Source organism: Lutra lutra, chromosome 1, assembly GCF_902655055.1.
Source record: "Lutra lutra chromosome 1, mLutLut1.2, whole genome shotgun sequence".
Lineage (NCBI taxonomy): Eukaryota > Metazoa > Chordata > Mammalia > Carnivora > Mustelidae > Lutra > Lutra lutra.
Genome location: NC_062278.1, coordinates 42,609,035 through 42,622,847, shown reverse-complemented (window position 1 = coordinate 42,622,847; position 13,813 = coordinate 42,609,035). Strand labels below are relative to the sequence as shown.

The 13,813-nt window shown below is 32.8% G+C and overlaps 1 protein-coding gene across 2 annotated transcripts in view; it reads right to left on the bottom strand.

The window, feature by feature from the left end:
- The window catches only part of EPHA3 (EPH receptor A3), a 378,318-nt gene that overhangs the window by 47,018 nt on the left and 317,487 nt on the right, over positions 1-13,813 (bottom strand). For both annotated transcript variants that reach the window (XM_047722433.1, XM_047722443.1), the window contains exons 12-13: positions 3,060-3,121; positions 1,190-1,399 (exon numbers count right to left, since the gene is read on the bottom strand). In XM_047722433.1, the coding sequence (XP_047578389.1) occupies positions 1,190-1,399; positions 3,060-3,121 (272 nt within the window). The remainder of the gene's footprint in view (positions 1-1,189; positions 1,400-3,059; positions 3,122-13,813) is intronic.

Below are 13,813 nucleotides of genomic sequence, written 5' to 3'. Positions count from 1 at the left end.
AGATGTCCATCAACAGACGAATGGATAAAGAAGAAGTGGTATATATACACAATGGAATACTATGCAGCCATCAAAAGAAATGAAATCTTGCCATTTGCGACGACGTGGATGGAACTAGAGGGTATCATGCTTAGCGAAATAAGTCAATCGAAGAAAAACAACTATCATATAATCTCCCTGATATGAGGGAGAGGAGATGCAACATGTGGGGTTAAGGGGGTAGGAGAAGAATAAATGTAACACGATGGGATTGGGAGGGAGACAAACCATAAGTGACTCTTAATCTCACAAAATAAACTGAGGGTTGATGGGGGGAGGGGGGTTGGGAGAGGGGGGGTGGGGTTATGGATATTGGGAAGGGTATGTGCTATGGTGAGTGCTGTGAAGTGTGTAAACCTGGCGATTCGCAGACCTGTACCACTGGGGATAAAAATATATGTTTATAAACTATTTCATACATGTCTAGTTAAGAATATGTTTTTACCTGTAGTGACCTGGATGGTAGTTCATTCTGACCAACCAGTTCCCAAAGACTCACCCTGAATATTATTGCCATCCAGAATTACCACCCTTCAGAAATAATGAATTTAATAAATTTCATTCTCTGACCATAAAAAAAAATCCCACTCTAATTATGTATTCATGGATAGGTGTGTATAATAAGGAAGCAGAAAAAATCTGGAAGAATTGACTGACAAAGTTATAAATGTTCTCTGTGGGTGGCACAATTATGGATGACTTTTCTCCTTTTTATTGCTTTGTTTTGAAATTTTTATGATGTGAGCATGTGTTGCTTAGGTTAACATGAATTTTATAATGCTTTAAAATTATATCTAGTTGGATGGAGGTACTGAGAATTTGTCCTGTCTGTTTACTAAAACAGATCCAAAAATGCGTAAATATAAAAATCCCAAGACTTCAAACATGAGTGAACCATGCTGCCTCTCTGGGGGACACATTAAACCAATGTATGACATTTCAGAATTACCATCATTATCCACCTTATAAGTAGTGACCATCTATTTGCCCAGAAGAAGTAACAATAGTTTAATGTTAAAGGATACATTTCCTTCATGGGAAGACATAATTGACAAAGCATTGAGAGACATGACTTCTATTTATTTGCAAGTCCACATAACACAAGGCAGAAAACAAAGATAAAAGAGGACAAAAAGAAAAAGTGACTCACTCTTGTTGTGTAAGCAGCTTCGGGATCATCCTCTAGAACACGTGAAAGTCCAAAATCAGAAACCTTACACACCAAATTACTGTTGATCAAAATGTTACGAGCAGCAAGGTCCCGGTGAACATAACCCATGTCTGAGAGGTACTTCATGCCAGATGCTATCCCTCGAAGCATCCCCACTAGCTGGATGACCGTAAACTGGGCATCGTGTTTCTGAGAAGTATTTCAAATACACAGTTAAGATGTGTTGCTCTTCCTTAGGGATATACCTCGGTTAAAATCTCACATACTGAACTGTAAAAAGATTGACTATATACATTTTAGTTCTAAGCACTCCTGCTTAACAAGATACGTGAATAAATAGAAATAAGGCTAAACCAAAATAGCACAGTAGCTGCATTACTGAATACTTCATTACAAGGAGGATCCCAATATTCTGACTTCAGGTTCAAAATTAGATCTTTCCTGGTCTGTTGGTGACAGACAAACCCCTCAGAAATTTTAAGTTCAAGAACAGCAAAATGAAATGAATCCTGTGGTTATTTTAGTTTTACATACTTATTTGATTGAATGTCCATTCTTCCTTCTGGTTTTTCAGATTTTTATTAAGTGCTCCAAAGAAGGTGGATGTTACATGTTTAAATTATCATCATAAATAAATAATTCAGAATTAGAAATATTTACTGAATATTCATTTTCTACTCAATCTCGAGTTATAGGTTATAAAATGGAAGACAATAAAACACAAAGTCAGAGGTCTGTATTTAGAAAAGTTTCCAGTTTACTTGGATTAAAATAGAAATACACGATTTATATGATAAATAGGTAAATAGATACACACATATAGATATACATATGTGCATAAATGCATGCATAGATAGATATAAAATTCCATGTTTAGTTTTATCTACACAATAACAATTTAAAAGAATATTTATTATAATGGTTTTAATTATCTGATTTGAAAAGTACTTGTTTTTTAAATGCTTGGGAAAATAATTGCTGGTAAAATTTGTATTTGCCTCATGAATATTAAATAATTTCTCATTTATAGAAAATTTAAAATTTTCCTCCATGAATGAATTGTACTATGCTTCCTGTCTATCTATCTATTTCTATTTTATAACACTGAAAGCATATTAAAGACAGAGTATAAAGTCTTTTTTTAACCCTTGCAGTGATTAGTGATTGGCAGGATCTTGTTCCCCATCAAACTTATTTCTTTGAATATTTGCTGAAGCAATCTTTAAAAATAAAATTTCTAAGTTCAAATCATTAAGAATATGTATGGATGCATATATATCACCGAAATGATATCTCTGAATTGAGACTACTTTGGAATTATAAAACTTGCTTATTTTCTGAGACAAAAGCTCTATGTGAGAGATAGATGGTCTTCGATCTAATAGCAGTCTGAGGTTACTTTAAATGAAGAAAAGAGAATGTTCATCTTACATCAATCAATGTTATTTATGTCTTAATTTAAGGGTCTTTTAGAATTTTCTATTTTAACCAATGTGAATCTCCGCAGTACAAAAAGGCTGAAGAAGTTCGCACTTCTTAAAATAATATAATATATTATTATATTATATACATATAATATAATATTATATTATATTATTAAAAATATAAACCATTAACTTGGGATGCTGCAAGATAGATATGTTTTAGTCTTCCTCTTACTCTTTAGTTCCCTCAATTTCAGTTTTACTTTAAACTTCGTTATCTAATAACTCGCAAAATATTAGAGGTTGTCTCACATTTTCAGCGATTCATTCCATATTTATACATATATGTGTATAGATAGAGAGATAAGAGATATGGATAGATGGGGATAAGAGATATATGAATATATATAAAATCTTCTACTTACACGTAAGAAACTGTCCAAGGAACCGTTCTCCATGTATTCTGTGACAATCATGACTGGTTTACCTGGATTTATGGTAAATAATAAATTAAACATTATCAGCAGAGTTCAATAAATATCATGTCATGAATATATATAATACAATTTGAGACTGACGCGCTACCTACTGCGCTAACGAGGCACTATATATATAATACAATTTGATACACTGATTAATTAAAAAAATGTAAAAGCTTTCCCTATCTTCCCAATTTTGCAAAGTTGCAAAAAATATTTAATAGAAATAAAACAAAAAAAATTGAAGAAGATTTGTTTTCAAAACAAGAGGCTATAACCTATAATATCTCAATTGGTTTATTTGGCATGGCTTTCTGTGAGCATAAAATATGCCCCCTTTTTTATCTTTAGTTGAATCCTAGCTGATCAGCAAAATGAAGTATTTCTGCCTTCCAGCCCAACATATAGCCAGGATTTCCACAATCATTTATCTTTTTTACAGATATTTATAGAGCTATGTACTAGGTGTTCCTTTTTATGCTGGTTAGTCAGAGCAAGTAAATCAAAGTCCCCATCTCCATGGATCCTATATGTGATTTTCATAAAACAATTAAGATGAATAATTATAACTCTTAAAAATCTGTATTTGATTAACACATTAAAAATATAAAATCCGGGCACCTGGGTGGCTCAGTGGGTTAAAGACTCTGCCTTCGGCTCAGGTCATGGTCCCAGGGTCTTGGGATCGAGGCCCGCATCGGGCTCTCTGCTTGGCGGGGAGCCTGCTTCCTCCTCTCTCTCTGACTGCCTCTCTGCCTACTTGTGATCTCTCTCTCTGTCAAGTAAATAAATAAAATCTTTAAAAATATATATATATAAAATCCATGTTTAAAAGGAAAATAAAATTAAAATAGCTGTTGGCAGGAACTTATAGTAACCATTTTAGAAATATGTGCCTGTAAATACAATTAAATCTTTCAATGAGCATTTAACTTTATATAGCATTTATTATGTGCTAGATGCTGGTTTAATTATTCTATATATGATAACTTTTTTTTTAAAGATTTTATTTATTTATTTGACAGACAGAGATCACAAGTAGACAGAGAGGCAGGCAGAGAGAGAGGGAAGCAGGCTCCCTGCTGAGCAGAGAGCCCGATGCGGGACTCGATCCCAGGACCCTGAGATCATGACCTGAGCCGAAGGCAGCGGCTTAACCCACTGAGCCACCCAGGCGCCCTATATATGATAACTTTTTAAGTATTATCATTTCCATTTTACACATGAGAAAACTAAGATATGTGGAGGGTAATCAACTTACTCAATGTCATACAGCTAATACATAATAAAGCTAAAAGCAGCAACTTGAATCCACTATACTGTTATTCTTGGAAATTTATACTTAGGGAAACATTTAAAAAATGAAAAGCATTAGATACAAGAGTGTTGAGTATACTGTTATATGTATTTACAAATAGAACAAATGTTCAACTATATAATGATTCCGGCAACTCTTGGGTGTCAATTCTATGGATTATTCTGAATTAAAATAACAACTCTGAAGTCTGTGGCATTTTAGATAATTGTCACAGTTTAACGTCATGGGAGCAAAGCTGAAAATATACCTCTCTATATATTACAACAGCAACTTGGAAAATAAGTAATGCAAAATGAACAATTCAAAAAGACAAAGAAATATGGAAAATGGGTATTTTATATATAGAAAACACTAGTTAATTTTTTTGCATCATTAGAATTATATAACATTACATATTTATATCTTACATACAAACATTATACTACTTTACGTTCACACCATCTTGTGCTTTAGTGATATATATTATTCCCATTTTATGGTGTCCTTAACTGAAAGCATTGTGGATTTAAAAAACCTGCTGAGGTCACACAATCAATTAGTTCTCCATCATATTCCCAACACGGCTATCTCTGATTTTAAAACCTACAGTATTATAGTTCTCTTCCTTTATTTTTGCTATAATATTGTTTTAAATATAACTCCATCATGTTACAAAGAGAAGGGAAATTGCTTGTCTTCCATGTCTGAAGGCCCTTAATCTAGTCTTGACTAAGCACTGCCTTGACTAAGCACTGCTGAAAGACCTTGAGCAAATAGCCTTTTTTTTTAATTGATTTTTTTCTTATTAACATATAATGTATTATTTGCTTCAGGGGTAAAGGTCTGTGAATCATCAGTGTTACACAATTCACAGCATTCACCATAACACACACCCTCCTCAATGTCCATAACCCAGCCACCCTAGACCTCCCCCACCACCCTTCAGCAACCCTCAATTTGTTTCCTGAGATTAAGAGTCTCTTATGGTTTGTTTCCCTCCCTGGTTCTTTTTATTTTTATTTTTATTTTATTTATTTATTTTTTTTTAATTTATTTATTTGACAGACAGAGATCACAAGTAGGCAGAGAGGCAGGCAGAGAGAGAGGAGGAAGCAGGCTCCCTGACGAGCAGAGAGCCCGATGCGGGGCTCGATCCCAGGACCCTGGGATCATGACCTGAGCCGAAGGCAGTGGCTTTAACCCACTGAGCCACCCAGGCGCCCCTCCCTGGTTCTTTTTAACAAACATCGATGCACCCCTCATTGTACTGCACATTTAAGTTTTCCTCATATGTTCCTTCTAAATCATGAAGTTTAGTTTGCCATTCTGATGATAGAAAATAGCTTTCTGAGGAGCCTGAGTGGCTCAGTCAGTTAAGCATCTGCCTTCAGGTCAGGTCATGATCTCAGGGTCCTGGGATGGAGCCCCATGTAGGCCTCCCTGCTGAACTGGGAGTCTCCTTCTCTCTCTCCCTCTGTGTCTGTCCCCAGCTTGTGCACTTTCTCTCTCTCTCTCAAGCAGATAAATAAATAGCTTTAAAAAAAAAATAGCTTTCTTTGCTTGCTTTTTCCTTTCATAGGTAAAAAATTCTTAATTCACACTAGCTATGAATTATATGGCTTGGTAGTATGAAGGTTATACTTGCTGTGTTTAGTATTTGGATGTCTCCCAAGCTATAGGTCTTATTTATTAAGAGGTAAAGAAAAATTATTTAAATTCTATAATTTTCAGATAATTTTTATATATGTAACAATTAACTGTATACCAATCTGTTTTCCTTGAAGGTACTGATTTAATTGTATATTTTGGGTAATATATCATATATATCTAGTAAATCTGGTAATGTCTGAAAAGTCATTAGGCAAAAGCTTAAGCCTCTAGGACTTGCTTCTTCAAAATTCTAATTAAACTTTAGATTTAACAATATTCAGGAAGAAAGGGAAGATTCAACATTTCCTTGAAAACTTCTATCTATCCTGAACTGATCAGTCCAATGCCTAAAACCCGGTCCCAGAGACTGAGCTGAAATTAAAAGAATGGATGACTGAACAAATGAATGAATGAATGAATGAATGAAATCTTTTATATTCATGTTCTCCATAAATCATTATAATTTTCTATGTTCTTGCCTTAATACCATTCTATGAAGAATAATAATATGCTAGCAAAATCCAATGCATACAGTAAGTGTAGTCACAGACATTTTGCCTCATACAGCCAACTCTCAGTTACAGTGGCCAGTTACCGGGTTTTCTTACTACCCAGACCTTTGCTTATCACTCATTTCCTTCTGGCTCCCAGCCTTATGACCATTTCATTTCTTGTTAGCATGTCTAGTGGAATGTTTGGCAAGGGAAATAAAAGTAGCTGAAAAATCAAACCAGTCAATTAAGCCAAAGCCCCATGACCATTCAGAAATCAGATCAGGCTGCATTTAGCTCTAAAATTTAGATATTTGTAAACACATCAGTTAAGATGGGCAAGTCTGAAAATATGGTTTACATTAAGTACAAAGATTCAGCAAACCCAAATGTACAGACAAAGAATAAACAGAATCACAAATATTCTACCTTGGAAAGCCTTAATTTCTAAGTTTTATTTTTTTAGTATCTAGTTTCTATTCTACCTTAGTTTCCCTGTGCTTTTGATTACAATAAATAAGGTTAAAGGAAAAGAAATTCTCTGCAATAGTGGTGAGAACTAGTTTTAACATGTATTAAATATAGCTGGAAATTATTTATAAAATATCAGTTCATCTGCACATGGATGCAATGTGTTCTTCTATCAAGGTTGCATGCTCTCTCATACGTATTTTGATTTAGAAATGACATTCTCACGTTTTCAAGGGCTTATATTATTTGCTGCTATCAGAAATCCTAAAGTACATATGAATATCCATAGTAAAACTCAATAAAATTGTTGTTGGATGACTGGCTGAAATGAAACTTCAAAAATAAGCAAAAAAATAATGTGCAGTGGAATTTCGCTTTTGTTCCTAGGTTGAGTCATGAGTATAAATAAAATTATGATCTTTCATAATTAAAGGGTTCAGGGAAGCAAATCAGTCTGTTACAATCAGTTCATTTCCCCAACTATCCCCAGTGGTTCGGATATATTATTAATCATTGAACCACTGTTTGATGACTCAAGAAATGTGATTTAGAGTATATAAGAATTCCAGGTTCAACAATATGTATTTCACCATAGCCTTTCTAATCACATTTTCTAGAAAAAGGACGGGAAAATGTAATAAATATATAGCCATACACAGAGATTTATCTTGCAATTATCAAATAAATGTTGGCTTTAGATTGAAATATTTTCATTCAAACATAAAAAGTATTCATCAATGATAAAAATATTAAAACTTATTGGGGTGCCTGGCTGGCTTAGTCAGTAGAGCATACATTACAACTCTTCATCTTGGGATTGTAAGTTTGAACCCCACACTGGATAGAGAGTACTTAAAAATTTTTTTAAAAAATTATTGAGGGGTAACTGGGTGGCTCATTTGGTTTACTGACTGACTCAATTTTGTCTCAGGCTGTGATCTCAGGGTGCTGGGATCAAGCCCCATGTGGGGCACCAGACTCAGCATGGTCTGCTTGAGATTTTTACCCTCTCCTACAGCCCCTTCCCCCAGTTGTTCCTGTGCTCTCTCTTTCAAATAAATAAATCTTTAAAAAATTATTGAAATTTAACTAATTTTCAAAGGAAATGCTATTATTTCCTATTACCAGTAATTGTATCTCACATACTCTATGTCTCATTTCCAAAAAATTAAAACACACTCCAATACATGAGTGTGGTATATAAAAATCAAAATCTTTGACCTTAGCATCCAGCACTCATGATTAATATGTAATCAGAATCAGGATGGAAGCAAAAAAGCATACACAGCAGGAGGTAAACTGAAAAAAAAATTGACAAATATGTTTCATTATTCCCAGGAAAAAAGACTAGAATCATCTTTGATTGGAAATAAAATGCTTTGGTTTTAGATTTTCATGTACTGTACCTAACTAGCTGATTGAACTTAAAGTATTTTCTGTGGTTTACTATTAAATCATATAAAAATACGGGACAGTATTTTCTAGATTATATTTTAATCAAGACATTATTCATTTTAAGAATGATCCCTATTAGGATGCTTGGGCAGCTCAGCTGGTTAAGCATCAGACTCTTGATTTCGGCTCAGGTCATGATCTCAGGGTCGTGAGATAGAACCATGTCTGGCTCCAGGCTCAGGGTGGAGTCTGCTTGTCCCTCTCCCTACTCCTCTGCTCCTTTGCCAACTGTCTCACACACATAAATAAAATATTTTTTAAAAAATGACCCCTATCACACCTACTGGTCTATAAGTTAAGGAGGGCGGGGGCCAACTCCATGTTGTATGTAGTTCTAAAACCAGCACCTAGCAGAGTGCCAATTAAAACTGATCACATGTCTATCATTTCAGGGTGCCTGAGGATAATCTCTCTCTTCAAAATCAGGTTAAGAAACACATTCTCCAAGTCTTCCTTACCAACCATACTTCAGTCTTAGTACACTGAATGCTTTACGTTACTTTACACTTTAAAATTTTATTTTTGTTTAATTCAAAACAAAATTTAATTGTTTTTAAAACAGGAACAGCTGAAAAATACAGCACAGGCTATATAGCCAACAATATACCATCAACTTAAAACTAATATATCATTGTATATCAACTATACTTCAAAAAAAAAAGACAGGAATGATATTTTTACTCTTCCTTATTCTATTCAAAGGTGGTTTGTAAAATAAGTGTAGTAACAATTAATAAATATGTAATCTGAATGTGCTCAGTTTGATTTTGCAAGGACAGCTTAGATTTTTTTCCCTTTTCAATCTTTCTACATTTTATTTATTTTCTTGTCTATTTGCAAAAATTAAGACCTTGTGTATAATAATGAATTGAATTGATAATACCAGGATTCTCATTTCTACTTTAAGATAAATGCTTTTCATGTTTTACTACTGAATACAATGTTGTAGGTTTTTTGTTTTGTTTTGTTTGTTTTATGATTTTTTTACATATATTTAATCAGACATACATATTTCCATGAAGGATGTGCTGAGAAAAATTTTTTAAAGTAAAATGTTTATTTTCTGTATCTATCGAGATTAACTTTTTCTTTTCTATCTACGTTGTGAATTTCTAGAATGATTTAATAGCAAACCAACTTTGCATTCTTGGAATAAACTAAACTTGAGCATTATATAGTATCTTTTTGATAAAATTATTAACTATGGTCTTATAGTTATTCCAATGTTACTGAATTTTTGTTCACACATTGCAGTTTTTTTCTCCCTCTGAAAATATTCTCGTATGATTTGGTGTCAAGATATACTCAGCCTCATGAGTTAGGGATATTTCTTTTTCTCACTTTTTGCAAGAATTTGTGTATGATTAGAATTATACAGACAGTTATTAAACAAGTGTATAATTATAGTTCTTCCCTTAGGAGAGTTATTGTATATTTAAAAATTAAAAAAAATTGATCTTTGGGCAGATGTAAGTCATGCTCTAACAAATGTTGTTAAGTTGCATTTAACCTTTCAAAAATATCATGAACCTATCTAAATGGGGAAAACACACAAAAACAAATTCTTTTTAAAATTCAAATGTGGCCAATTCAACCAAAAAATATAAATGGTCAATGTTGAAGAAATAAGGAAAATTCTTAAATGTGTAAAAATTGCATTCCCTGTCTTATATTTTCTCCAATATATTTGAAAGATTTTCCTATTTTCATTGTTGTGGACACTTGGATAGAGATGGTCTCAACTCGTTTCTCAAATTAGTCATGAATACAAGAAAACTAGTGTCATCAGAGTTTATTCTAACAAACTATTTCTATAAATTATTAATAAAATAAATATAAGATGTATAGTCTATTTTGAATATTACAGTACCCTTGAGACAAGTGCAGAAGAACACTTTCAGAGAGAAGCAAACAGGACATAGCAAGAAATTGGCATGGGCACCATAGAATGACATTTTATTTCAGCAATATTTTTATCATATGTGCAGGAGATAGAAAGGTGCAAATAAATGACTAAGACTTTGCTGTAAAGTGAACACTTATATCTATAGAAATATTTTAATTATGAGAAACTGTCCTAATGTTCTGCTTACTGTATTCCTTAATGATGTAAAGTTACAGTTACACCGATTATTATTATTTTTTCAAATTTTCAGAAAATAATCCCTCCCAAATACCAACAAAACCACATCAACCTTATCTAATATAATTCCTTCTATTTCACTAGGTAAAAAATGGCCAAGGTGGGTCTTCTTGAAGTATGAACATCATTTGACTAATGGTGTGATGGCAGAAATATCAAACATTTGCTAAAAACAAGTTCCATCTTTTTGAACTTCAACTAAAATTGATAACACATGTTAGTACCAAGTTCTGAGCAGAGACTGTGCCCCCAGCTTTCTGCTACTTTGAAGATCAGAGACTCTCTCACCTTCTCTTGTTTAAGACCATCAAGCTCAAAACTTATTATAATTGTTTATGGTTCAATTCAAATAAATGGAAATATAATGACTGAATAAAGGGCTTTCTCTAAATTACTTGAAAATGATACTTTATAACAGATGTAGTGTTTCAAACATATAATTAATAGAAATATTGAGAAGAATTATTACTGAGTAAAACAAAAGGAATTACTTTCAAGAATTTTTCTTTTCTATACAGCGAAGATTAATTGATAAATTCTCAAACTTACCAGCAGTAATAATTTAGATTTTCATAGCTCTATTTCACTTAATAAAATATATTCCTATATAATCTTACTTGACCTTTAAGGAATCTGGAAATAGTGAAGTAGAACTATTCTGAATCACAAGGGAAGAAACTGAGTTTCTGTGAATGCTTTGATTTGCCACAGGACTCACAACCAGTTGGGTTGAGTCAAAACTTGAACTCTGACCCTCTAATTCTTAATCCAGATACTGATATAATTGGTTTTCTTCTTTAAACGCAATTTTGTTTATTAAATTATAAGCTTTGCATCACTCATGTGTGTGTGTGTGTGTGTGTGTGTGTGTGTATTTATGCACTTTGCAATTAGATTATTTTAGCAGTCATATATTCCCAGGAAACAAAGAAAATAATAGCAGTGAATGAATAGCTTCCGGTGACAAAATTGCCTTATTTATATGTTAAATAAAACATATTAACTTCATTTTAAGGCATTTCTATTTCCTCTCAGATATTATAGGGTACCAGACTTAGAGCTTTTAAATATGTCAGAAGTTCAAAATCTAATCTAGGTCTGCTATTCTATTATGTTTGCACTATACAAGATGACTGGGATCTATATAGTCAAATTTGGCAACCTCTTACATGCTTATTTGACCAGGGAGATTTATCAAATTTAGAACTTTCACCCCAAGAATAAGGCAGTTGTAATTCACATTAGAATGTTATAAAATCAGACTTCAATAAAGCATTTAATGTGTAATACCTATGATTTTAAAAATATTTTTTCCTTAATACATTCTTTTTTTGCAGTTTGGTCTTGGGTATTGTTTTATGGATTTCTTTGTCAGCTGGCCATAATTAATATTTGATTATTTCATTTTTATATTTAAAGAAAACCTGCCATAATGATTATGGTTTAATGTTGCTCATCATTCGGTGAATGAATTTATAGGTAACAGCTAGCAAAATAAAACAGTTCATTTTCAATAATTTATTAACACTGGAAACCAAAAAGTCAATTTACATTTGATAAAGTATAAGAGCCTATCAATAAACAAATTTAAATCTAATATTTATTTTGATAGTCACTTTTATCTCATTCTTTATTAAGTGTAGGTGTTGGAGAAATTAGGTGATAGATAATTCTGCCCATGCTAAAATATGATGATGTTTTCCATCACTCCCTGCCTGACGCAAGCAGTTATACAGTTGCACTTCCTTGAAGCATGCGTTCAATTTAATGAACCAACACCAAGGAAAGACCTATAGGTAGAAGATATTGCTCCTTTTTCCATTCAATCAATCAATCAATATTTTTTTAATTCCTTAACATTGGTAAGTTAAGAGCCTAGTATGATCCAGTTTCTATTTTTATCACTCCTTAAAAATAACATCGACTCTTTCCCTTTATGAGAGTTCACATTTTGTTTTAGGTATTAAGGGTTATTAATTCTTTCCAGAAAATTTTTTAAGCTTGAGGGATTTCTTGCTATGATCAAATTATTAGAGAAATTTTAAAAAATCAAGATATAAAAGAAGAAGTAGAATACAAAATGAAAATTAGAAACTCATTTTTGTCCATTGTTAGGGACAAAAGGTAAAACCAACAGACCAAGTTTCCAATGCTATCTCCAGGAATTTCTATTTAGATAAGGTGCTTGATCTTTATAGGTATCATTTGTTCAAATGCAATGGAATTATTGTATCTAATTCACAGAGTAGTGATAATAATGAAATGACATCCATAGTACAATGTTGGCATATAATAGTCAACTCATAAAGAAAACCTTATGAAAAAAAACCTTATGAAAATTAAGTTAAAAGAAAAATGGCCATACAAGTACAAATGAGTTTCCTCCCCAAGGGGTGTGCTGGAGATCTGAAGGACAACCACCTGGTGAGGATGATCTAAAGGGGAATAAATGGCTAATTGATTATTAAAATCCCAGTGAGACATAATTCTTAATTCTATAGGCATTAAGTAGTATGGTCTTGCCCTGGAGGAACAAAGGATTTGAACATTTTCCCAATCTTACTACTACTAGCAATGTTTTTATTATTAATTTAAAAAATAGTTTAAAAATGCTCTTCATCGGAAAATATTTCAGAGTTACTACTAGTATGGCCTAATATTTAGGAGTACAAAGGGAAACATGCTTCTTACCATACTTAATATGGGCTTACAGTTTATGGTTTAGTTCTACATTACTTACCTCAGTTCTTAATTCCATTTATGATATAAGAAAACTCCAAAGGGAATCAAAGTACATTTCAATTATACCATGCTCTTGTGAGAAAGGAACTGCCTTTTTAGTCACACTAAGATGAGAATAGGTATTAGTGCCATTTGGAAAGTGCTCCATGTAATGTTAAAGAAAAATATCATCGTGAAAAATATAATGTGTAATGTCTGTTGGTAACCATAGAATATGTAAATGTGGTGCCAATGAATTATCCCCTAAAGGACGCCAAATTTCCTGCCATATGTTGTCTTTCGCTCTAGGTAGTTTGCTGCCAATTTAGCTTATTCTTCATCCTGTGCTCTAAAATCTTGAGGAAAAAAAAAAAATCCTAGAGCATTCTCAAGAGGTTTTCATTGGTACTGGAGCCAAAAATCACATACCTGCCTCACGGGATTCCTTTTGAGTCCGGCTGGAGAAACTATC